This window comes from Drosophila subpulchrella, unplaced genomic scaffold, assembly GCF_014743375.2.
Source record: "Drosophila subpulchrella strain 33 F10 #4 breed RU33 unplaced genomic scaffold, RU_Dsub_v1.1 Primary Assembly Seq36, whole genome shotgun sequence".
In the NCBI taxonomy this organism is placed as follows: Eukaryota; Metazoa; Arthropoda; class Insecta; order Diptera; family Drosophilidae; genus Drosophila; species Drosophila subpulchrella.
Window position 1 is genome coordinate 1,590,372 of NW_023665582.1, and position 27,886 is coordinate 1,618,257.

The 27,886-nt window shown below is 37.0% G+C and overlaps 2 protein-coding genes across 9 annotated transcripts in view; one reads left to right on the forward strand and one right to left on the reverse strand.

The window, feature by feature from the left end:
- Positions 1 to 27,311, reverse strand: part of LOC119561739 (transmembrane protein 65-like) — a 121,291-nt gene extending 93,980 nt beyond the window's left edge. For 4 of the 8 annotated variants that reach the window (XM_037875217.1, XM_037875215.1, XM_037875214.1 and 1 more), the window contains exon 1: positions 26,733 to 26,856. Coding sequence is in view for 4 of the 8 variants with exons in the window: in XM_037875220.1 (XP_037731148.1) it covers positions 26,733 to 27,018 (286 nt within the window). In the remaining 4 variants the exon portion in view is untranslated. Of the gene's footprint in view, positions 1 to 26,732 lie in introns of all 8 variants that reach the window. The other 4 variants (XM_037875221.1, XM_037875219.1, XM_037875220.1 and 1 more) reach the window with 2 other exon arrangements.
- Positions 26,055 to 26,727, forward strand: LOC119561741 (general odorant-binding protein 28a-like). Its single transcript, XM_037875222.1, has one exon. The coding sequence runs from the start codon at positions 26,271 to 26,273 to the stop codon at positions 26,619 to 26,621; it is 351 nt and encodes a 116-aa protein (XP_037731150.1). The 5' UTR covers positions 26,055 to 26,270; the 3' UTR covers positions 26,622 to 26,727.
- Positions 27,312 to 27,886: the final 575 nt, after the last annotated feature.

The window sequence follows — 27,886 nt, forward strand, 5'->3', positions numbered from 1 at the left end:
CTCTACGAGTAACGTGCCTGAAACTTTTATTTACATATACTATTCGGTAAGTAAGTAAACACGTGTATCAGAATTTGGCCGAAAAAAAATTATTTTTTTGTTAGTATCTAAAGTTTGTAAAAAAAAATATCTAGTTTTCAAAAGGTACCCTCTGTTTGCAAGTCTATATCTCCATCTGTAGTTATCCGATTGATTTCACGTCTTTTGCATAAAATCCTCTGAAACCCCTACTTTTTAAATAAATGTTTTTAAACACACAAAATTTGTAATTTCTTTAAAATAAAAACAAATTCTAATTTTAAAAAACATTTTTAACTATTGCCCCCACAAAAAAATTTTTTTTATTAATTTTAAAATTTGCCCTCATTTGTCACCTACAATCGGTTTTTTTAAAGGTTGGAGCCATTTTTTGTTTTTAAGATATCGAATTTAAGGTAATACGCCATCTGATATTTTCAGCAGCCATCTCGCTCGCTCTCATTAAAATCTTATGGCATTTGTATTTCGGAGTTATTTAACAACAACAGATGAGTGCATTGTCATTTGCGACTTTTCATAAAATTTCGCTTTTGTACTTCAAGATTTGGTGCAGGGAGTTCATTGGAATAACAACCAAGCAACAGTGCATCCGTTTGCGATTTATTTCACGAATAATGAAGGAGAAATCGGTATCAAAAGCCTGGTAATGATTTCCTAATGTTTGCCTAACGATACAATAGCTGTACATGTTTTCAAACGACACTTAGTAGATTTTTAAAAGAAAATTTGACGAAAGTAAAAAAAATAAAATATTTTTCGGATAGAGCTGGCGCGCAATACAGAAAAAAATTTAGAAAATCTAACGCATCACCTGAAAGATTTCGGTTTAGGGCTGATTGGCACTTTTTCCCCACATCTCACGGAAAAGGTGAGTGTGATGGCTTAGGCGACACAGTTAAAAGGTTAGCCGCCAGAGCTAGTCTGCAAAGAGTAGCTAACCCAATACAAACGCCCTGAGAGTTATTCGAATGGGCATCCAACTCTCTACCAAATATAACAGTCAAATTTTCAACTAACGCGTAATATGCTGTTGAAGAGAAAAAGTTGGAAAAAAGATTCCAAAAAACGAGGACTGTTAAAGGCACTTTATCCTTTCACTGCTTTATAACAAAATTCCAAAAATTAGCTATAGCTAAGCACTATTCATTACAAGAAAAATCGACTTGTGTTAAAATAATTACATAATAAATGTAGTAAATATATTAAGAAAAAACCTATTAAAACAAATAAAATAAACTTAAATTAAAAATTTAGAATTGGTAAAATAAATACTTATTTGATCATAATTAAATATATTTCCTTTTTATACCTTTGCAGAGGGTGAAGGAGACCTTTCCGACCCCATAAAGTATATATATTCTTGATCAGCATGACTAGACGAGTCGATCTAGCCATGTCCGTCTGTCCGTCTGTTCGTCAGGAAAATAATATGAAACAAATTATAGCTTCGGTGTTTTTTTAAAATATAACCTCCTACGTTTGGAAATAACATTTTTTAATTAATTCAGAATTTCGAATTAAATTTCATCAAAATCGAACGACTATATCATATAGCTGCCATAGGAATGATCGGAAAATTTGTGGAAAAATAATATGGAACAAATTATAGCTTCGGTGTTTTTCAACATATAACCTCCTACGCTTGGAAATAACATTTTTTAATTAGTTCTGAATTTCGAACTTAATTTTATCAAAATCGGACGAATATATCATATAGCTGCCATAGGAATGATCGGAAAATTGGTGGAAAAATAATATGAAACAAATTATAGCTTCGGTGTTTTTCAACATATAACCTCCTACGCTTGGAAATAACATTTTTTAATTAGTTCTGAATATTGAATTTAATTTTATCAAAATCGGACGACTATATCATATAGCTGCCATAGGAACGATCGGAAAATTGGTGGGAAAATAATATGAAACAAATCATAGCTTCTGTGTTTTTTGACATATTATCTTATACTATTGGAAATATCATTTTTATACCCGTTACTTGTAGAGTAAAGGTTATACTAGGTTCGTCGGAAAGTATGTAACAGGCAGAAGGAAGCGTTTTCGACCCCATAAAGTATATACGAGTATATTCTTGATCAGGATCACTAGCCGAGTCGATCTAGCCATGTCCGTCTATCCGGATGAACGCTCAGATCTCGGAAACTGGATCCCAATTCTCTATCTTTGATAGTTTCCGAGATATACACGTTCATACTTACGATTTTTTGAATTTTGTGGGCGTTAAAGGGGGCGAGGCGAAAGTTATTTGGGTCAATCGATAGGTATTGACGAGAGCAATACATTCCAGTTAAAAATTTTATTCTAGCATAAAAACTGTAGGAGCCACAGTTTTGGGCGGTTTGTGGGCGTTAGAGTGGGCGTGGCACTCTACTGAAACAAACTTGCGCTGCGCAAGAAGCTCAGGAATCTGGACGCCAAATCTCAATAGCCTAGCTCTTATAGTTTCCGAGATCTCAGCGTTCATCCGGACAGACGGACATGGCTAGATCGACTCGGCTCGTGATCCTGATCAAGAATATATATACTTTATGGGGTCGGAAACGCTTCCTTCTGCCTGTTACATACTTTCCGACGAATCTAGTATAACCTTTTACTCTACGAGTAACGGGTATAAAAATGATATTCCCAATAGTATAAGATAATATCTCAAAAAACACAGAAGCTATGATTTGTTTCATATTATTTTTCCACCAATTTTCCGATCGTTCCTATGGCAGCTATATGATATAGTCGTCCGATTTTGATAAAATAAAATTCGAAATTCTGAATTAATTAAAAAATGTTATTTCCAAGCGTAGGAGGTTATATGTTAAAAAACACCTTAGCTATAATTTGTTTCATATTATTTTCCTGACGGACAGACGGACATGGCTAGATCGACTCGTCTAGTCATGCTGATCAAGAATATATATACTTTATGGGGTCGGAAACGTCTCCTTCACTGCGTTGCAAACTTCTGACTGAAATCAATATACCCTCTGCAAGGGTATAATAATAAATGCAAGGGTATAATAAATATTTCATTATTTCGCTGACCGTTTCCTTGACAGCTATATGTTAGAGTCTTCCGATTTGTATTAAATATAATTCGAAATTCTTAAAAATACACAAAATGTTATTTCCAATAGTATAAATAATATAACAAAAATCACCGAAGCTATAATTTGTTTCATATTATTTTTCCACCAATTTTCCGATCATTCATATGGCAGCTATATGATATAGTCGTTCGATTTTGATGAAATTTAATTCGAAATTCTGAATTAATTAAAAAATGTTATTTCCAAGCGTAGGAGGTTATATGTTAGAAAACACCGTAGCTATAATTTGTTTCTTATTATTTTCCTGACGGACAGACGGACATACGGACATGGCTAGATCGACTCGTCTAGTCATGCTGATCAAGAATATATATACTTTATGGGGTCGTAAACGTCTCCTTCACTGCGTTGCAAACTTCTGACTGAAATCAATATACCCTCTCCAAGGGTATAAAAAGGAAATATATTTAATTATGATCAAATAAGTATTTATTTTACCAATTCTAAATTTTTAATTTAAGTTTAATTTATTTGTTTTAATAGGTTTTTTCTTAATATATTTAATACATTTATTATGTAATTATTTTAAACATGTCGATTTTTCTTGTAATGAATAGTGCTTAGCTATAGCTAATTTTTGGAATTTTGGTATAAAGCAGTGAAAGGATAAAGTGCCTTTAACAGTCCTCGTTTTTTGAAATCTTTTTTCCAACTTTTTCTTTTCAACAGCATATTACGCGTTAGTTGAAAATTTGACTGTTATATTTGGTAGAGAGTTGGATGCCCATTCAAATAACTCTCAGGGCGTTTGTATTGGGTTAGCTACTCTTTGCAGACTAGCTCTGGCGGCTAACCTTTTAACTGTGTCGCCTAAGCCATCACACTCACCTTTGCCGTGAGATGTGGGGAAAAAGTGCCAATCAGCCTCTAAGCCGAAATCTTTCAGGTGATGCGTTAGATTTTCTAAATTTTTTTCTGTTTTTGTATTGCGCGCCAGCTCCATCCGAAAAATATGTTATTTTTTTTACTTTCGTCAAATTTTCTTTTAAAAAATCTACTAAGTGTCGTTTGAAAACATGTACAGCTATTGTATCGTTAGGCAAACATTAGGAAATCATTACCAGGCTTTTGATACCGATTTCTCCTTCATTATTCCTGAAATAAATCGCAAACGGATGCACTGTTGCTTGGTTGTTATTCCAATGAACTCCCTGCACCAAATCTTGAAGTACAAAAGCGAAATTTTATGAAAAGTCGCAAATGACAACTCACTCATCTGTTGTTGTTAAATAACTCAGAAATACAAACGCCATAAGATTCTAATGAGAGCGAGCGAGATGGCTGCTGAAAATATCAGAGGGCTTATTACATTAAATTCGATATCTTTAAAACCAAAAATGGCTCCAACCTATAAAAAAACCGATTGTAGGTGACAATTGAAGGCATGTTTTAAAATAAAACAAAATTTTTTTTGTGGGGGCAATAATAAAAAATGTTTTTAAAATTAGAATTTGTTTATTTATTTAAAAAGTAGGGGTTTCAGAGGATTTTATGCAAAAGACATGAAATCAATCGAATAACTACAGACTTGCAAACAGAGGGTACTTTTTGAAAACAAGCTTTTTTTTACAAACTTTAAAAAATTCTAACTTAAAAAAATAATTTTTTTTCGGCCAATTCCTGATACACGTGTTTACTTATTTTCCGAAAAGTATACGTAAAAAAAGTTTCAGGCAAGTCAAAAATGTGAAATTTTTTTTTGCCAAATCCGTTCGGTTGTTATAAAACGGCCCACATGTAAAACAGTTCACAGTTGGACAACTAGACACATCAATAAAAACATAAACTTATTTATATTAAAAAATACCTTCGCAAGGAATTTCAATTTAATGATAAATAAACAAAGTTTGTCAATTCTTGGTGCCAATTTAACCACATTGCAGTCTCTCAAACTTTGTGCTGTGGCAACCATGCAGAATTGCCACATAATATTTTTGGAAGGTTGTTTTTTTCGAATTAAGGTATCTAGAATCCATTAGTCCAGTCTTAAATATTATTAAGAAAATAAGTAGGTTTAAGTAGGTGCAGTGTACAAATAAATAAATTCTTTTTTAATAAAAATCATTTTACAATTTTAACAAAACATTCTTATTATATTGGAAGGAAATCGCATTCTTCTTTCCTCGAGTTTTCATTTTTCGATTCGATATGTTTTACAGGCGCGAGATGCAAGTTTAGTTTAATTGTTGCTGCGTGCTTGAACGCTATTGTGAAGCGCAAACATTTTTTAATTTTATCTGTGCCTAAAATTGATACAAATTATTTTTTCTATTTCCAAGCAAGCTATGCTTGAACGCTTTTAACGCTGTTTTTAGCACCGGGATTGGCGATTTATTTGCATTTGTAATTGTTGTATTGAGCTTCCTAACGCTTCAAGATGTAAAACTTTTACTTTACTACGCTAGTCACGATTAATATACAGATTTCAGTTTGGAAATATTAGTTCTTAAGTCTAATAACATACATTGTTACATTAAATATCGGAAATACATAGAAAATTAGAATTAAATCTACAATTGAATCGAAATCTCAGAATAGAGTTAAGGTACGGACTCGAGTGGAGTTGTCCAGGAGAGCCCTACGGTTTCGACTTGCGAGGTCCCAGAGCGGCGTGTCCGAACCCCGAGTACCAAAAGCCATGCTACGTCCAGCCGCGCAGCCAGCACCGCCAGGAACAGTGCGCAAGGTAGCGTCAGCAGCAAGCCAGCCACCACATCACGACAGTCAAGCAACACAGAGCGAGCCACGCGGAAACGTCCCGGACAATAAGCGGAAGGGTGAGGCTAGGGTGGAACGTTCGTTTACACTAGGCGTAGAAGCGAAGTAAAGTGCGAGGCAGCTTCCTGGCGTTCCGCCTTGTCTGTCCGCGCGGGCTGAGCAGAAACCCCAGTGGGACCATCCGGGACAGGCGGCGGGTGTGTCGAAAGGAGTGATCCTGGAGAGCGCAGCTTCTGTTCATCCTAATCTGAAAACGGTGACGCTTCCCTAAGCCCGTACGGCTGATCCCCCTCGCGAGTCCGAGTCGTTACAAGCAGTCACCGAGTCAACGCGTCAGGGACGAGCAGCGAGCGAGCATCGTCAGGGAGCCGCAAGGATCTTCAGGGCGCTACAGGACTGGAGCACCGAGTCAAGAAGGCGAGAGGACCGTCGGATGTACCGAAGGCCACAAGTGACGAGTCAAGGCCAACCAAGCTACCGAGATATTTGTAATAATATACCCGCAATAAACCCACTACGAACCAGTGAGTTATATGCTTTCTCATTGAGCTACAGGGAGGTCACGTTTATATAAATATGGTGGGCCGAACACACAATCTACTGAGCTAGCCGCACGAATCTCGTAGCGAGCAGACCACAAAAATCAGTTTGTTACAAGCTCATCCCCTCCATATTTAGCCAAACCAACATTTAACTTCAAGAAATCAGACTGGCAACTTTACTTTACCTAGCACAAACCTGCAACAGCAATGTAAGCAAAGAAGCCGCTCTCATTAAAAACAAGGAAGAACGCCTATTGTCGAGTACCTCGACTATCAGATACCCGTTACTCAGCTAAGGGGACCAAAGGGAAATGGAGATAGGCAAGCAGCAAAGCGAGATTGAAATGCGCCACCTACCGGCGGTAGAAAGACTTAAGCGTTATGGGCGTGGCAAATTTTTTTTTTAGAGCAATCGATAGGTATTGACGAGACCAATACATATCAGTTAAAATTTTTTATCTAGCACGAAAATTGTGGGTGCCACAGGCTTGGGCGGTTTGTGGGCGTTAAAGTGGGCGTGGCAAACTTGTTGTTGTGTCAATCCGATAGGTATTGATGAGAAAAATTAATGCCAGTTAATATTTTTATTCTAGCATCAAAACTGTAGGAACCACGGTTTTGGGCGGTTTGTGGGTGTGGCACTCTGCTGAAAAAAACTTGCCTGCACGCCTAGTCCTAGCTTTTATAGTTTTCGAGATCTCAGCGTTCATACGGACAGACGGACATGGCTAGATCGACTCGGCTAGTGATCCTGATCAAGATTATATATACTTTATGGGGTGGAAAACGCTTCCTTATGCCTGTTATTTACTTTTACTCTACGAGTAACGTGTATAAAAATAACCCAATCTGCCCATACATCTCTCCCTCAAAATACAACTTTTTCCCTAAACCGCACAGTTCCCTGGTGGAACAAGGATTTTACAGACAAAACACTAAAAGGAAATTACTTAAAAGGAACATTTACACTATAAACATCCTTGAATTAAAAAAAGCAAATGCTATATACAGAAGAGCAATTAAAGTAGCCAAGAAAACCTCCTTACACAACTTTACTTCTGAAATTAACCCAAAATCCGACCCGTCGAGATTGTGGGCAAACATAAAAACATAAGCATGCTATACTCGTACACAACCCCCTAACCCAAACCACATCTACATGCCCATCTGAAATAGCCAACATTTTCGCCGACCTATGGTCAAAAGGAGCGGAAGATATCATCTTCTCCGATTCATTTAGGACAAACAAACTTCTTATGAATACTTATATAAATTAACATCCTTGTCAATCAGCCAATCAAATAGAAAACGACATTTCCTTTATTGAATTTCTATCCGCCCTCAACTCCCTAAAAGGCCCCATGACCCAAAACGCACCCCTCCTTTCAAATAAGACTTCTAAATCTGTTTAAAAATATTCTAGTTTTCCACATTCCTAAAACCTACAAAGTCAGACTCATCCTTCCCATCCTTAAACTACAAAAACCCCAAATCGAACCTAAAGCATACAGACCAATTTCCCTAACCCCATGTCTTGCCAAAGTCTTAGATACCAATTTCAACAAATTGGAAAATTATTGTAAAAAACGGTCGAAATATGTGCAACTCAGCAACGGAATCCTACAAGGATCTCCAATTTCCGAAATTCTTTTTCCTATCTGCAACAATTCTCTAATAAAAATAATCGCCCGCCCGAGGCAAATCGATTCACTTCTTACGCCGATGATTTTCACAGTCAGCACAAATGACGTAAAGACCCCACAGTAGATCTCACTTCCCTCTTCCAAGAAATATAACACTGGTGCTCCTACTCAGGAGCCTCCTTATCAGTCAAAAAATGCCAAAGCGTACACATCTGTCGCAAACACAATTGCAAATCGAAAATCCGGTCCGGCTCCGTAAACATCCCAGAATCCAACAACACAACTATCCTAGGTCTCACTCTAAACAATAGATTCAACTGGTCCACACACACAAATAAATTAAAAACTAAACTCTCCAAGTCCCTTTACATTATCAAACACCTTTCCTCTTATAAGTACGATACCAACACATCTTCCCTTATTCAAATTATTAAATCCATCCTCATCTCCAAACTTGAATACTGCTTGCCGATATACGGGAACTCTCCTAATCTCCTTACTCAGGTTAAAAACAACACTACACGCCGCAGTCAGATCAGCACTAGGTGCTTTTAGGTCTACACCAACTAACAACCTGCTAATAGAAGCCAATATAAGCTCATTTGACCACCGTAAAACACCACCAACACAACACTATCCATCCTACAATCTATAAACAACATTTCGAATCCTTAAAAAACATCCTCCCCTGCCACGATTTTCTCTACACCGATGGCTCTATGGCCATCGTTATAATAAGTTATAACGTAACCAACGAAATGTATCCCATCAAAGCAGGACTCATTATTTTTATACCCGTTACTCGTAGAGTAAAAGGGTATACTAGATTCGTCGGAAAGTATGTAACAGGCAGAAGGAAGCGTTTCCGACCCCATAAAGTATATATATTCTTGATCAGGATCACTAGCCAAGTCGATCTAGCCATGTCCGTCTGTCCGTCTGTCTGTCTGTCCGTCTGTCCGTCTGTCTGTCTGTCCGTCCGCTGAGATCTCGGAAACTATAAGAGCTAAGCTATTGAGGTTTGGCGTGCAGATTCCTGAGCTTCTTTCCCGCTATGGCTAAAAATAAAAATACAAATCCGGCCGAAAGAAAGCTAATATGGGAATACTACGAAAAAAAACACAAGTATTCTACAAATTTGTAAGACTTTAAATTTTTCAGGTGGCAAAGTCTGAAATGCCATTGCATTTTATAAGAAACATGGAACCTGGGAAAATATTCCACGTAAAAAACCCAGAAAAAAATCTTTAAACGACGATAGACGGATTCCCTAAATCAGTAAAGCCGATCCGTTCTTGACCTCGACGCAAATCACAGGTGAAATGGTGGCAGATTATGGCGTGAATGTGTCAGCTCAGACCATAAGAAGACGGCTAAATGAATTCGGGTTATATGGACGCATTGCCCAAAAAAAAACATTGCTGTCCATTAAAAATGTTAAAAAGCGCCTTCAATTCGCCAGAGAGCATATTCAAAAAGGTCCCAATTTTGAACATGATTGTTTGGAGCGACGAATCCAAGTTTAATGTCTTTGGGAGTGATGGTAAACCATATGTACGACGTCCTCCCAAGAAACACCTGGACCCCAAATACACGATGAAGACAGTTAAACATGGTGGCGCTTCGATTATGGTCTGGGGCTGTTTCACCGCATCGGGCGTAGGTCATCTAGTTAAGATAGAAGGCATTATGAACGGCGAAATGTACAGGGACATCTTTATTAACAATTTATCTGGAGAATATGCCGATAATTTGCCACTTGCCTGGATATTTTAACAGGACAACGACCCGAAACACTCCATCAAGATAGTCGTGGCTTAACCAAGAGGCAATCAATGTTTTGCAATAGCCACCGCAGAGCCCCGACTTGAACCCTATAGAGAACTTGTGGGGAATTCTTAAACAAGTCGTTGGAAATAAAAACGATTTATGGCGAATTTTGCAAGAAGAGTGGAAGAAAATCACCCCTCAACATTGCGCACGTCTTGTGGATTCAATGCCAAAGCTCCGCTGTTCTTAAGCAGAAAGGTCATCCCACTCAATATTAAAGTAAATTTATTAAAAGTATAAGGAATATTGGGCAAGTTCTAACTTTTTCAACAATTTTTTCCAGGTGGCTTAAGTATGTGAGTAGGACATTTTGGAGATGGTCTCAGATTTTAAAAGTTTTTCGTTGAATATATATTTTTTTAACTTGGTTATTCTTCTATTAGAACACTGATATATAGAGCTAATGTGACACACAAAATTGGAGCTGTGAAATAAAAACTATTGTTTATTTGCGCTTAAATTCTTGGTTGAAGTCTTGTGGCTTAAGTCTATGAGCACCACTGTAGGTCTGCCAATTTTTAATTTTCCGGGCGCTATTTGTTGATTGCAGATTGTGTGGGAGTTGGTTCCAGAGACAAGAAAAGATAACAATTGCAATTAAAATATTTGACCTTTGAGAAGCACCAACGATAAACTCGAAAAAAAGGTACGGAGTTCCTTAGTGTTTATTATTTAATGAATCATTACCAAACTCGTTCGATCAAGATTTAAAGTCTAGCCGTAAATTTTTTTGGATCATTACTAAACTCGTTTGATCAATTAAAGATTTAAAGTCTAGGCCGTAAATTTTTTAGGTAAATATCAATATATGTTCAGGCGCTCTTTTTTTTTAATATATCGTGCAATATTAAATGCAACACTCATTATTCTAAAGCTAACTTCATCACAGCAACTAAATTCTTCAATACCAAGAATTAGGGATGGGGTTAGATAAGTTTTAGCTAATAGGGGTCTAATTTCGAGGAGAAGATATAACGTTGAGTTGTCTTAAGAGTTCGTGCGGCGTAGAACCAATATGAACTGGAGTTAACTTTTCTGTTTCAATTGGTTTTTGTGTATTACCATACATTTTTAAGGACTTAATGATAGGCCGTTCGCTTCCGCCCAAAGGCTAATGCTTTGAAGTTCACAATTATACGTTTGAACGCATTCATTGATACGACATGGACAGTGATATATAATTGCACATCATCTATATACATATAGATATTACTTTGTGAAAACACCGAGGGAAGTTCATTTACTTACATTGAAAACAAGATTGTTTTTAAAACAGAACGCCTCGCGTTGTTGGTAGAAACAAAGATGAGCTAGACGAGGAAACAACACATTGCTGACGGTCACTTGAGTAGGACGATAAAAGTTTAATAGAGGTTTCTGAAAATTTATATAGCTTCGTCAATTTAGTGCACAGTGTATCATGTTTAAATGTGTTGAAAGCTTAGCTAAGATCAAGAAATGTCAGTATTGTATCCTGGTTCTTGTCGATTTATTTTCTTATGTCCTCGGAGATTTTAATTTTGGCCAGTTTCTAAAAAGACAATCCCGGACTAATAATTATATAATAAATTGATATCTAGGACGAATTGCTTTGTTTGAAATGCCATTATTTGTTCGAAGATTTTACTTTTAGGATAGCTGAAAGGACATCACATTGCAACTAAACACTTGAAACTAACGCTATTATTACAGTTAGACAACGGAATTGTGTTCAAATACGAATTACAGACTATTAATAATATAAATAATATGCGATCTCTTGGGATCAGGTAATAATACAGAATAATAATAATACAGAAAATATGCTGGCAGCCGGTAGTAACAACATAAATTTTACAGGTCGACAAAAAACCCCAAGAATAAATCTGAAATGAATTTACCTAAAGATTACGACCCCAAACTTAGAAACTTTTCATATACTTGCACCTCGAAAAATGGGTAGATTTCTGTAATTTTTTTTATACGAAGAGAAAGTTTTATTGATATTCTGTTTTTGGAATCTTACAAGTACATTATTTAATTTTTGTAATTTAAAAAAATTAAAAAAAGTTAAAAAATAACGAAGTTATAGCCAAACTTCCGGAGCCCTACAAATTTCAAGTGCCTTGCTGAGGACACGATTCCTGGAGAACGGTTTATCTGAAATCGAAAATGTAAAAATTTTTGGTTAGTTTAATAAATTATCTTGTCGCTGAACGAAGAAATATGATGAATTCCGATTACAGCTCAAATTTTCAATGTTAAAAAAATAGTTTTTACTATAAAATTTCACAAAAAAAAAACCTTCGTTCAGCGACAAGATAATTAATTTTTTTGATAAGAGATCAGACTTTTAGTTTTCCCGGAATCGTGCCCAGGTCAAACCCATTTAGGGGAAAATCCGTTCAGAGTTAATCGTGTTTAAAGTTTTAAGTTTCCTGCTTTGGGACCCAGATACGAAAGGTATGACTTTCTGAGTGAGAGTAAGTCCTGACAACCGAAGTCCAGACAAATTTGAAACGACAGAAGTCGTGCCGGGTACAGCTAGTAGACTTATATGATAATCGAGGAGAAAATCGGATTTTATTTATTTTATTATACCCTTGCAGAGGGTATTATGATTTCAGTCAGAAGTTTGCAACGCAGTGAAGGAGACGTTTCCGACCCCATAAAGTGTATATATTCTTGATCAGCATCACTAGAGAATTCGATCTAGCCATGTCCGTCTGTCCGTCCGTTTCTACGCAAGCTAGTCTCGGACAACTATATCGTTTAATTTTTTTGTTAAACAGCAGGTTTATTATGTCGATTACTAATTAGCGGATTGTGTTAAGTAAAAGGGGATTATTTCATTTATTAATTTCCTCCTTTATTTTCAACGCGAACTTTTTGTCGGTTGGTTTGGTTTTTATTTGACCACGCAAGTTCCTTTTCACTTTAAAACCGTTAGTAAATTTTCTTCAAGCTTTTTTTAGAACAAATTAAGCGTGGCCCCACGTTGGGCGCCAATTAATTATTTCACTTGTAAATTATTTAAATAATTTTTTTTTTAATTTTTTATTCACTAAGTTACAACTTTACAACATTTCCTTAATATCGACTTTTATACAACTGTTCACAATTATTCTTTTATAGAACCGATCTTCTCGGATGCTAAAACGGACTGCCTGGCCGATAAACAAACCTCGGTTTAAGAGAATTGGGGAACTCATTAAGAGTTGGACAAGGGTTGGACTCAAGAGAGTCGGGAAATCGGATGATTAAACTCTCTGCTCGATTGCTAAAGGGATTACGCTGCAGTTTTTAGGCTCGCCGGGTGTTGACCGGATGCTTGTGTTTACATTAGCTGGACCCAGCTAAGTTTATGTTAGGAGGACCGCGGCGCAATTGAATCTTAATAATGAACTTCGATTGAAGTGGGGGAGCTAATTGGGATTCTGTGGGAAAGCTGATTAAGGGGTCCCCAGCTAAGAATTGTTTATAAGAAATTGTTTACGACTTGGGTAAAGCGGCTGGGTGCTCGAACTGGAAGGCGTTCTCAGCTAAGAATTGTATAAGAAGAGTTTGTTTATAAATTAGGTAAGGAGGCTGGGATTATGAGCTGGATAACTTGCACATGTCCACACACCCACACACACACACCACCCCAGATATATAAGATATATATAATATATATATACAATAAATATATATAATATATATATATATCTATATCTATACATATCTATATGTCAAAATATAACATAAATATAACATATAGAATTTTGAAACGACCTTATTTCGCGCGATCTTATGACGTTTAGCAGCGACATAATTCCGTATCAGTATCTGGTGAAACATAAATTCGCCAGATACTGATACGGAATTATGTCGGTGGAATTATGACGCTATGCCAAATAAGGTCAAGCGGTCTTTTTTCTATATATATCGTGCAATATTAAATGCAGCACTCCTTTTCCTAAAGCTAACTGCATCACAGCAACCAAAAACTTTAATACCATGCATTAGGGATGGGGTCAGAAGTTTTAGCTAACGAACGAAGAAATTTGAGGAATTCTGATTACAGCGGAAATGGCGGAAGTCCCAACGAAAAAAATATTCTTTTTCAAAATAAGAAAAAACCGGGTTCTGCTATAAAATTTGACTAAAAAACCTTTGTTCAGTGACAAGATAATTATTTTTTTTGATAAGAGATCAGACTCTTACTTTTGCCGGAATCGTGCCCAGGGAAACCCCATTTTCGGGAAGTCGCCATTCAGAGTTAAGTTAAGTTTTAAGTTTCCTGCTTTGAAACCCAGAGGTAGTAATGTTCCAAAATACTATATCTTTGGTTTTAACCATCCGAACGGTATTACTTTTTGTGTGAGTATTCTTTAAACTACCCCGCAGTTCCACAATTCAGCACTGACATAAAAGCATCACGCACTCAACTGCGACGCCGACAGAACCGGCGGAAGGAGAACATAGGCCTGTCCCAACAGGAAAATTGCGAAAAACTCCAAATTTTGAACGGGGTTTAAGTGTACGTATATTGAAGGAAATTCAAATTTACGATTTTTAGTCACTGTTACGTGATATTAACAGCTAAACCAATCGTAACCCAGAGACAGAGTATAGCTAAAGCGGTACTTTGAACCTTTAACTTAAAAAATGAACAACTTGGTAGCCTGGTATTTTGAACCTTTAACTTCAACAATGGCATCCTGGAATTATTCATGTGTTTTGTGTGTTCAAGTCTAGCTTTAATTAGGAAAATATGAAGCTTTAAGCCCCCATATTCAAATTTAAAGGCAAAATAACGATTTTTTGTGTAATTTTAACACGCACTCAGTATATTATTGTAAAACATATCATTTTAAAAGATCATAAACATAAACGACTATCTTTTCCAAATCTAATGCTTTTTTCGTTTGCAGTCACGCCAAAATATTGCATTTGTTTGCAGCAGTAAACATCGCGTTTTTTCATTTCATCCACATATTCAACTTCCATTATGTAGCCTTCTATCCCTATTTTCCATTTCAAAGATTTATATATATGGATTTAGAATCTTTACTGGATTTTTACCTGTCTCGAAACACCACATATTAAATATATAAATGCAGCTAAAATTGCATTCGTAAGAAGCTCCTATACAAAAAATAAGGAATATAAATTAAAATTATAAATATGTATAACTTAATAAAAGAAAATGAACAAATAAACTTAAATAACAATCACAAAAGAACACAAGAACCATGCCAACAAAAAAACGATAATTCTATCCCCTATCTTCCAGAACTCACTTCTTAGTAACGTCTGAAAGCGATAGAGCACATTTTATAATTACAAAATATACATATATCGCGTATAATTCATTCTTAGTCACTTCTGGACGGTAGAAAGATCGGGTCGGGATCGCGAATAAGTAACTTCTGAGACACTTCTATGCGGTAGAATGATGATAGATACATTTTAGAATAACAAAATTATTGGGAAAAAACTGTCCTCCAAATGACTTCTAGAAGTTGAAAAAAAAATATAGAAAGGAAAACAACGCTCACAAGGTAAAAGGAGGTGGCGATAATTTGCCGGTACCCCTTTATTTTTTTAAATACCTTGGTTTCGCGATTTGTCTGTGTTCAGTGCGGTCTTGTATCAAAATTTTTTTTTTTTTTACAAAATATTGTTTTTTTTTTTTTAAATGTTTTATATTTGTATAACATATTAAAATGTCCACCTCAACAAAGGGTGCAAAATAGCGTTCTTAGCGTGATGCCACACACTTAATTTAAGTTATTTACAGGCAGCTAACTCTGGACAATACTTGGCGTGTAGCTGGGGAGAAACCCAGCATCCAAAGATTCTCCACATATTTGATTATAATATTAATTATATAATTATATTATAAAGCTCCACCTACTTACAATTTTAATGTATAGTAGTGTGGGCAGAAGACAGATTTAAGCGGTATGGGCATATGTGGAGTGTGTGGAGTGAGCGTGTTCATTTTTCTAGTATTTCAAGATTTAAAAAAAATTCCCGATCCTTAAGAGGCCCTGGAAGTGCATTTGAGCCGAATCCTTCCTAAGCGCCCCCTCCTCTATAACACGATTCAAGCCCAATTTTGTTTATAAACTTAGGTCTTATGGTTAAGGGTGGGGGACCATGACTTACATAGGGTTTTTGGCCCAAAAACAAGTCCTTTTCATGACGTTCATAGCGTTGCAGAGGGTTTAATGATTTCAGTCAGAATTTGGCAACGCAGTGAAGGAGACTTTTCCGACCCCATAAATTATATACATTCTTAATCAGCAGCACTAGACAAGTCGATCTAGTCAGCCTGCCTGACTGTCCGTTTCTACGCAAGCTAGTCTCTCATCTAGTCATAAAAGCTATCGCGATGAAACCGTCTTAAACTTATTAGTAGTCTCAGGGAGTACATAAGTCAAAACGAGCCGGATCACACAAATATATACATTAGCGGCAAAAAAATTACACAATTGGGTAGGCAGTTCTTCTTTATGCTTTGAAATGCCAATTTTTTCCGTATTTCCAATCTGTTTTTAAGAGTAAGTAGGGTTTCATTTTAGTAACTAAAAAAGTGTGGTTACGCCCACAGCGCGAGCGGGTTTTCAACTAAGAAACATTTATAAAAAAAAAGCATCAAAATTATTCGGCATCAAAAATAGCATCATTAACGGTTTTCGGGTTCAACCTGTATTTGTTCAGAGTTTTTTGTTGTTCCTTCGTTTCTTGTACTAAGAATAAAAAGTGTTAAGAAAAATTACAATTTTAAATTGTGTCATGAAACGCACTGTAATGAGAAAATAGAGGTACAATCAAAAAGCTAATTTAGAAAGGCAATGCAAAATATAAGCTAGATTGAATCGTCGAACTCTTTAAAATAATAAGTAGTAGTGACCTAAAACAAGAACCCAAAAGGATATCCTCAGTAGGAAAGCCGCAATGACTCCGTAACTAATAAAAGTCAAGTGCATGAATGCAAGTAGGTACCGTTTAAGCAAGTTTAAACAACAATTATGCGCTTGACGTAAACAACAATCTCCCTAGACAGCAAAGCATGGGTGAATTTGAAGGACGAATTATAAATAAGGCCCTAAATAAGAGGGAAACACGTCTTATGGTCTGGCGGCTGAAAATTGTTTATGTTTAGATGAAAAAGCATTCAAATTTACATCAGATAACCTACAAATCCCAGATTGAGTCGCCAATTCACATTTACAAGGAATAATCATAGTACAGCTAGTATCATGGTATTGGAATATTCTCGTACTATGGTGATGGTACCATATCATAATGTAAACCCATGCCGGATCAACATGTTCGCTTTGATAGCTCAGAAATTAATATTTTTATGCGTAATACAATTTAATTTATTTTTACACGGTTATAAGCCAAATCAAATCAGATATGGCGGTTCCAAAGTTTCAAAACCCTTGAGCTTAATGGTATAGTGGGGACCTTTCAGGCCTCAAAACTAAAACACATCAAAAACCTTTGCAGAAATGTTAAAAAACGATGTTTTTAATGCAAAAAAAGAAGAACAAATCTGCCCTAGAGGTTTTTAAAAAGAGTCACACAAAAATATCCCCCAGGAAAGATTCCGGATATATATAATCTTGTACTTAATCAAACAAAATTTCAAATCGCAGTACTTTTAAGTTTGTAAGCCTTTTCTTTGGCTGGTGCTTTTTTTGTTGCCGCATAACTTGCTACTATATTGATTAATGTATCGAAGTTTTAACAACCTTACGCATGGTGGCCCTAACCACTTTTATTTTAGTTACTTTAAAACAGTATAAAAATATTGCCAAAAATTTCCATTTTGTAGCACAAAGAAGAATTTCCTACACAATGATGTTTTTTTTTTTGGAGCAGCGGTACTAGAGCTCCCATAGAAGTATCCAAAAAAAATAGTTTAAAAATAAATGACTTCGGTGTTTTCTGATATATTAACTTAAACTATTAGGGATGTCATTCATTAAATAATTCAGATATTGGAATAAAATTTTACAAAAATCGTACGACTATATCATAAAGCTGCCCTCGAAACGATCGGAGAATTATTGGAAAAATACTAGGAAAATATGTTTAGCCTTTATTTTTTTGATCATATTTTCTTCAACATCAGTATACAATTTTTTTTAAATATTTCAAAATTAAGAATAAAATTAAACAGAAACCTGACTACTATTTCATATATCTGTCATAGGAAGGACCGAAAATAATACAAAAACCGTTATATTTCCTTTTCGCCATCGTAATCGAATGGGAACATTATCTTAAAAGTTCTGAAATTGTTTACTAGTTTTCTAAAAGTGGTAAAGCTCCGTTAAGATATTTCTCCAACAGGAATGACCTGCAAGAGTATATCTTCCGCTTGCCGTTTTGTTTTTATTTTTATAACATTTGGAATTATATTTAAAGCTAACTTGGTTTGGTACATTTAGACAAATGTTTGCTTAGTAATATAAAAAAAATAAAAAAGTCAAATATATCAAGAACTCTTATACTGAGACCATTTTTTTGGAGACTCATAAAAGTAATCTTTGATGAAAAAATTAGAAAAAAAGAAGTTCGAATTTTTTGGGAAGACTACGAAAAAAAATCCGGACCCTTCTTTTACAAACCGGACACATTTTTTATTTATGATTAACTTGATACCTTTTTTACGTATACTTTTTGTGTATCATGATTTAACTAAAAAATAATTTTTTTTGCTAAAATTTATTAAAGTTTGTTAAGAATTCCAAATTAAAAAAAAAAACCTTTGAATATTTATATCTCCAGCTGTGAAAATCCAATTGACTTGGTTTTTTTTTTATTTCTCTAAGACCTCTTCCTTTGAAAGACAATAATTTTTAAATTTCTTAGAAATAAAAAACTGATTAAGATTTTTTAAAAGTTTTAGGATTGCGAACTAAAATTTTTGTTGTTTATTTTAACTATGCCCCAGTTCGTTACCTACAATCGGTTTTAGGTTTTTAAGATATCGAATTTTTTCTATCACACTCTCTGATTTCTTCTACAAGCGCACGTCTCAGCAAGTTGTGCATCTCGCTTACCCTTATTAGATGCTTATGGCGTTTGAACTTTTGCGCCGTTTACAGTCTTTCTACCATTTCTGAATAAATTTGAAGAATTTAGAAAATGCTTTCACTTAAGGTTGAGACCTTCGGTCGAACTTCTAGCTATCACATCAATAAATGTTTATGAATTGATTTATTCACTTAATAGTTAATTTATACACGAAAATAAAAAAAGCCTGCTGTTATGGTCCGGTCATAACGAATTATACAACATCCGAAAGGTATTGCAAAAATTAAAAGAACTGCATACCAAGACTTAGAAATTTCGATTCACTTGGGAGAAAGAGCGGTAGGAAAGTATTAATTTAGAAATTTAGAGCTGTTGTGGCCAATGGGGCACAATATGATTGTTTGTGCCTAACCGAAGTAGGCACTTCTGAGTCACACCGCGGGACAAGGGGGTACTTACTTGATGCTGGCACGGGGACGCTTTGCTGGTAGGACGATCGCGTCGCGGGATTGGTAACGATGGTTACTGAGGTTAAGCTAACGTGGTTAGCTGCTAGTTGTGATAGTGTACTGTGAGCCCTATTCTTAGAGGTAGGAAGTAGAACCGCGGATTTAAGTCACGTTGATAACTGATTTATTTTTAAATTGATACATGCTTATATACTAATTGGAACACGAAATTTTAGTGTAATGAATAGTGAAATGAGATATATTCTAAAGTAGGTCAAGGAATTTTGATTATGGTAGCAGTTTGCGTAGTTGGCTCGGCTGACACTGCAAAATGTGCTGACTGCAGTGAGTTAGTGAGGCATATATGCTGATCAGCAATTCTCGTCTGCAGTGGGTGCTACTGAGCGCCTGGAACTGTTTCCAACTTGGCTACTGATTGATTTGTTGGGTGCTGGTCATGTTGAGCACCCTTGGGTATGAACATTCTCCCCCCATTGAGGGGTACCCTCAGCCCTTGGCCGAATTGTATAGAAAGCACCTAACAAATCACAGACCGTGGAGGATCCTTCCTTCAGCTGCGGCGGTTCATGTTTGTGATTAAGGTCCTTCATACCTTCTTGATGCTTCTAAACACTCCCCTTTGCGATAAAATTGACATTACCGTGGGGACTGAAATTGTGCCCTCGTAGAACTTGATCATTTGGCACGTCTATGGTATGTGCACTTTCTGCAATAAAACTTAGATATTTCTTGGTTAAATTTAGAAATGTTGAACAAAAGTCAGGCTTCTTGTAGGTTTTAAGTTCATGTGGTATGTGCACTTTCTGCAACAAAACTTAGATATTACTTGGTTAAATTTAGAAATGTTAAACAAAAGTCAGGCTTCTTGTAGGTTTTAAGTTGATGAGAAGTCGGTTCTGTATTAATTGGTTTTTGTCTTGTAGTACAAAGTTCAGTCATCTGCAATGAACTATTATGTATAGCGGTTGATTCTCGATCGGACGAGTCAGTGTCGCTAGTTCTTGATTGGCTACATATATCTTCAGGCTCCTTTATTTTATGATCCATCAATGCTAAGTTCGTGAAATGAATCCCTTCTTCATCGAGTGAAATCTCATTCTGCCGTTTGCTATCTTCTATATCAAATTGATTATCATTCATCGGATTTTTATCTTTCATTGGGTCATAAGCAGCGTTCGGTCCTGCAAGATTATCTCTGTCTTCTACCAGAATAGGGTGGATTTCGAATCAGATGAGTTTTCTTTATTGAGAATACCTGTAATTACATAACCAAGCCTTGTGCCTTGTGCCAAAGGTTTATTAACTCCTAGTTCACCGGTTATTACACGAGAATAAACATCAACCCCTAAGGTTAGGTCAATGGGTGCAGGTTGCCGAAAGTCAGGATCTGCTAACGGCAGTTCCTCGGGAATATTAAGATCGGTTGCAATCGATACTGACGGTTGGTCTGTAATGACTGTGGGAATAATAAATACCTCTACTAGTGTTTCAAAACCTGATGTATCTGATGAGAGCTTTAGTATTGATCTAATTGCTGTTGTTATTTTTCATCCGATTCCAGATATTTCAATCGGTGACGACATTTCCTTAAGAGATAGCAGATCTGCCATCCGCCTTGAGATGAGATTCACCTGTGATCAAGAATATATTACAGCGCGACATGTTTGTAGTTGACCGGTTGGCCCTTGTAATGATACCTTGGCGGTCTTATAGCTCTCTTCGTTGTGAACTGACTGATGGCGGAGTGTTGCTGTAGGTTGAGCGCTTATCGTCTCCAGCATGCAAGCGCGCCGCTCAATAATCGTCAGTACACTCCTTAACGCTGGAATTTCCGTTGGTGCATCTGCTAAATTTTCCAGAGCAGCTAGAGACTACTGGTCTAGTTTTCTTCTGATAATAAAACACAAGATTGGATCCCAGCATTTTGTGCTGACATCGAGGTTTTTAAGAGTACTCTTTGAGTTTTTGATAGTAATGATTATGTAAGGCCGTTAGTTGGCGCGAGGAGCCGTCTATTTCGGCGAATACTAGTATTTTTCCGTTCTGGTACCTGGCCTTCAATCGCAACCAGGTGTCGTCATAGCCACCCTGCGAGAAGGCTGTCTGTCAAGACTTTTTTAGTTTCACCACGAAGCGAACTCTGTAGAATATGTAGTTTTTGACTGGCCGAATATGGTTTATTATGTACCAATTCCACAAAGAGATCATGGAACCGTGGCCAGTCTAGATACTCGCTGTTGAACTCAGGAATGCTAATTGGCGGAAGTGCTAAGTTTAGGCGCATTGGCGCGTCGTTTTCTCGAAGCAAGTTCATTTCATATTCCTCTTATAACGTGTGGAATTGGGCTAGCTCTGCTTCTGCCAGAGCTGCGGCCCCAGGTGTGCTATCCAATTTGTCGTGGGCTCGCCTCAGTAACGCCCAATGGAGATCCAGGTGCCTTTGAAGGGCTGGGATGACGGTTGGGGCGTTCGATGCTAAAGCTAATGATGATTCCAATTCGTTGCATCTTCTCTGCAACTGTAGGATCACCGTGTCAATTGCGTAGTCTCCTTTGACTTGATCTCCTGTTGTGATCTTGATGTTGGCCGTCTGGGGGCCTTCGGAAGTCCGCTTCCGGTCGTCATGTTCACAAAGATTTTCTGATATTTTTCGACCAGCTCTTTCAGTGCTACTAGTCACTTCCAGTGGGTAGTGCCGCTTGCTGGACTTATTCATCTAGGACGCAAAACTGCTGCCAGAGATCGTTTAACTGATTTAGCTTACCGGAATAATAGCCTTCTCGGTGGCGTCGGTCGGTAGAATCCTTGCCATAATTCTTAATGAGCTGTTGGATTTTCCCTTGCAGCTAGTTTTGGTTGTCTGGTAATCGATTGTGCAAATCAATTCTTGTGCGACTTGTTTCCTGTATGAATGAAGTAGACATAATGTGTGTCCTGGAAACGAAGAATCCTGTGCAGCCGGATAAAGCTGTGTGTCCTGTGTAGGTAGGTAGGTCAGGGTTGGCTCGGCTGACACTGCAAAATGTGCTGACTGGGTCAGTGTACCGTTGAGTCGGTAAGACGGTGGGTTAGTGAGACATATAACTGCCAATTTTATGTTATTGGTAAACAATGGTTCTTCGGACGGTCGAATTGTTCTACTTTTAACTGGAACAAAACTATCGTATAAGTGGCTAATATTAAGTTGAAGAAGGTTAAGTTGACGATGAACTGTTGGAAGACTGTAAATATTGTTCCATACACACTGGTCAAATGCTTCGTTCAACAGTATATAATTAATATTCTTAAAATCACGATAAACTATTATATGGTCCGTGTAGTTAAGGGCAAATTTATAGGTCAGGTATATAAGGTCATGTTTCGAAAAGGACGGAACGATTAGCTGATCATACAAACATATTTTATTAACATCACTCACAAAAAACAAATCTAATAATGTGGGTTGGAAATGAAAGAATCACTGGATTCAGACCTAGCGATTCCATGTTGCTGGTAAGGTGAGATTCCATCAGAATATCACTATTAAGATCGCCTGCAAGGATTACATCAGTGAAGTTTACTGTTGTATGTCAGAATATTGATTAGATCATCATAATTTGTGTTGCAATGCGGACGATAAATGCAGCCAATTAACAGATTTTTGTCCATAATCGGGTTTTGTGTTTCAAGAAAAATATGTCCTATTGCACTGTTTATTGTGTGCTGGTTAATAATTTTTGTTTTTTGTATTTTTTGTTTACATATATAGCAACTACTCAATTAACAATGCGACTCGTCCTTAACATATGACTAACAGGAATTAAAGATGTTAAACTAATTCGAAGTCCTAATATAGAGATAAGAAATATTTTAATTACGAAATGATTTATTTTCTAAAGCGGCATCTCTGCTTGAGTTGATTTCGACCACATCTCCACTCAGATCAGAAAGCTCATTAGAGCTTTGCACGTAGTAAGCCTTTCCTCCGTCTATAGGCTTTTACAAATACGTCTCCACTGCGAGTAAAGACGGCCGCTACGCGCTTTTTGTTTTTTGAGTCCCATGGCATGCTTAAAAATTTCGTAATTTGTTTTCGTTAATTCTTCGTTTAAGTATATAAATGCCGGCGAGTCAAAACCGATCAGCTGTAAGCTCAGCTGCGATTTGGTTGTTTGTCGGTGCACTCCAATCGCCCGCAGAAGGGCAGCTGCTACTGGGTCAGGTCAACAAGTGAGTTTCTTTGGCGAAGTCGGACTCAAAAATAAACCTAACTCGCGGAGGAGGGGTCAAAGGGTGTTCAAATTTTCCGCCTCGACTTGCGGTACACCATGCCAGCGCAGGTTGCATGCAACATCCTGTGCATTGCATTTTGCTGCCAGTTGAGCATCCAGTTCACACACTTGTTTCAGTGTATTCACCTTATTTGCCTCGGTTTCCAGCTCTCGCACTTGTTTTGTCATGTTCTTTATTTCAGTGATCATTGCATCGAATTTTGCCTGTATTGTTGAGAAAGCGGGCCTCGCTCTCTCGATACTCTCAACCCAGTGCCTCCCTTTGCTCCGCAAATTTATCGTCGATCACCTGCAACAGTTCCATGTTGATTTCCTTCCGTTGACTCGTGAGTTTTGCATAAATTTGTTGCATCAATTGTGTGTCCGACGTGCGAGCTACCTTGATTTCGGTACTCGACTTTTCGCTTTGATGCATTCATAATGTTGTTGTTTTAATAAAATTTGAGTTTGAGTAATTTGTGTAATTACAATATTTAAGTTATTGATTTGAGTGCGTTTTCGGTAATTTTCAGTCTTTATGGACTGCAGTATATGTGTGTGAAGGTTTCTTCTTTTCTATCTTTACACTTTCGCACCAAAATAAATATGTTTTAAGTGTTTATACAAAAACATTGAAATTACACGCACGATTATACCGCTAAATGATCACAGACCACAGGCGGTTTATAGTCCGATAGAATTCGTTTATGTTCTTAGATTTTATTGAATTTTTGAGCTTGTGTTTCGGGAGCTCTTCAAAAACGCGACTTATGTTTTGCTTTCCTTTTTTCCTTACTTTTATAGGTTTTAGGACCACAGCGTTTATACGAACGGACAGGCAAACGGACGTGTCTAGATCGACTCGGCCAGTGATTATGATAAAAAAAATATCATTATCAGGATCTGAAATGCTTACCTCTTACGTTACCAGTTTGTTACCTACAATCGGTTTTTTGTAAATGATGGAGCCATTTTTTGTTTTTAAGATTTGGAATTTTTTCTAACAAACTCTATGATTTATTCTACAAGCGCACGTCTCAGGAAGTAGTCCATCTCGCTCACTCTTATTAGATGCTTATGGCGTTTGAGCTTTTGCGCCGTTTAACAGTCTTTTTACAATTTCTAAATCATCCACTTAAGATCGACACACGCGGAAAAGGAAAATACCATAGTGACTCTCTTCGGATTGTCAATCCGTTTTCATCATAATTTTAAAATTTGTTATTTTTATAATATAATATAAAAAACAAAAATAATAATAATTATAATAAAAATCAAAAATAATCATTTTCCCTGAGCAAAAAAAAATAGAAGTCAAAAATAATCATTATTTCTCATTTTTATTTTTTTTATCAAAATAAAACTAATATTGAAACCACGGCTTCCTGTTCCGATTTTTTGAAATTTAACCTACAAAAGGAACGCAAAGGAGTGTGCTGGAAAACAAAATGGTTATATTGGCCTTCTGCATCCTCTGTTGGCAGCGACGTCAAAGACGACGTTCTTGCTAGATACGGGGGTAAAGTCATTACTAACTAGTAAATTATTATTTAACAACACTCGGCGTGGCGGTAGGGGTTGAGAAGCGGAATAGAATAACATTTATTTTAAATTTTAGTCTTTGAAAATGTGGGCGCCAGTTCTTTGCGGTTAGAGTGTTAGAGTGGACGTGGCACCTTTCTAAAATGAACATTCGCTGCGCAAGAATCACTAGAACCTGCATGCTTTATCCCAAAATTCTAGCTTTAGTATCCGTTCGAACAGACGATTTTTTAAGTTTTGTCATTAACGGACGGTGGTTTGGCAATTTGGTGTCACAGAATCTGTATAGTTATGGAAAACTTATGGCAAAGCCAACTTTTTATTTTGATATTATGTCGTATACTGTTACACCGAAATTTGCTGTTTGGGTGTAAGTTGGAAGAAGGAGATTTCTATGACACGCCTGAATAAGATCGTTTTGGAGAATATCGTTTTTGATTGACGCATTTTGTTTTGTTATTATATTAACCAATCGTTTTGGGATGATGTTGAAACCTTGGACGTGTCCAATGGGGCGGCCAGAAGTTAGAGGTCTGGGCGTTTGTGTCTTATGGGGCGTTAGCTTTTCCATTAACTGGGAAAACCCAAGAACGGTCGATTGCAAGTTATTTAAACAATGTACTAGAATTTATCACAACCCACCAAGTCAGATATACAGTGACGAACTTAAGTGTTGGCACACTTAGCATCTGGAACTTCAAGTGCTCTTTTCTGCCTCTATAGATGTATTATAAAATTAAAAAAAATATATTTAGGATAAAGGAAATATTTAACAATTAAATTCATTTTGTTTCGTTTCTTAAAAGTAAAGTTTTAAAATTAACAGAAGTCTTTGCACACTTGAATTTTTAGTAACTTTTTCGTTAAATCCTAACCGGTTTTGTTGATTTTTGTTTGTCAAATCTGCTTTGTCTTTTTAAATATTCCATTTACCCAAAATTATTTTGTTGCATTTTATAACACTTATAAAGGTAGAAAAGCGCACTTGAAGTTGAAGGTGATAGGTGTGCCAACACTTAAGTCCGTGACTTTAAAAGCTTGGAGTGCCATCACCACAAGCAAATTCAGTCCGGACACACCAGGCCAACATCATGCAATGTTCCTCTTTTATTCTTGTGGCAATTATTCTCTTGGCACCACCCTGGTGCTCGACGAAAAGGAGAATCCTATGACTGAAGTTAATGCCGCCGACGCTGACATGCAGAAGCTAATCAAAAAGCAGCCCACCGCTACCTATGCTGGCAATTGCCTTCGTGCAGGCGTGATGAAGAGCTTTGGGCTGCTTGGCGCCAACGGCAATCTGGATGCGGAGGCCGGGCTTGAGAAAGCAAAGCAGTACACGGGTAACGATCCGGTGAAGTTCAAGCTGGCTCTCGAGATTGGCGACACGTGTGTCGGAAGCTACGGCGCCTGTTCCACGGGTGAGGTCAAAAGGGGACCTATTTAATGACACAGTGACCCTACCATGACAACGTACATACATTTATGTGTATGTACCTTTAAGTTCGATCAATCTACAAAGTTTATGTAAAATAAAAGTATTTCCAAAAGTACTTACTCTCGTACAGCTTCTTTTCCTTGTCGGCATCTATTTTGTCAAGTGCGGAACGCAGATTGCTGCGCTCCTCTTCGTCCAGGTTGCATAGCAGATCCATCGCACGCTCTGTAGTTATGTGGGTGCTAAACTTAGAGTAGTTCCTCGGGCTGGAAGTGGTGCAGGTAAATAAAGGCAGGATCAGCTGTTGCTTACCCAGAAGCCCAGCGCCACAGCACAAAGGTCTAGTCGTTATGCTCTTGCACCGATGAATAAGGTTTCTGAAGGCAATTTTGCATTGTTGTCGCATTGTTATGCGTTCCTGTTTATTTATTTATTAATAAATTACACAATCACACTTCCACAATATGAGCAGGCTCTGCCCCACACTCAGTAGCACACCGACAGCTCGTTGACCGCCGATTGACAAGATTGTTGTGCACTTCAGCTGCTGGTTGGACTGCAACGCATTTATGCGCAACAGCGAAATTTTAGAATTCTGCGCTCAGCGAATGGAACATAAATCGGGATTCAATACTAAGTAGAGTTGGGTACAGTGTGACAATTTAACAATATTCCCTCTAGTCTTATCGGTCTTTAACTTGTAAATAAATGCAAAACATATATTAGGCCCCGTTTACACTACATTCAAGTTAGCGTCTTGTTATAGCTTCATCCCACAGAGTCTATCCGTTTAAAACAGTTGGGATTTTTAACAAATGTTAAATCTCGGGCTCGTACGGATCACATCACCATCCGCCGAATACAGCTTACGTGAACACTCTTAACACCATTAGCAAAGGAAGATTTAAAATCTGCGGAACAGTCCAGAAATTAAATTGTTCTTCTCAAATTTATGGCAACGTTAGAATTATAAGCGATAAACCAAAAAATCCAATTGATCATCATTATACCCTTGCAGAGGGTATTATTATTTCAGTCAGAAGTTTGCAGCCCAGTGAAGGAAACGTTTCCGACCCCATAAAGAATATATATTCTTGATCAGCATCACTAGACGAGTCGAGCTAACCATGTCCGTCTGTCCGTCCGTTTTTACGCAAACTAGTCTCTCAGTCTTAAAGCTATCGGCTTGAAACTTTTCCAAAAGACTTCTTTCTTTTGCAGTTAGTGTATAAGTCGGAACCAGCCGGATCGGACAACTATATCTTATAGCTTCC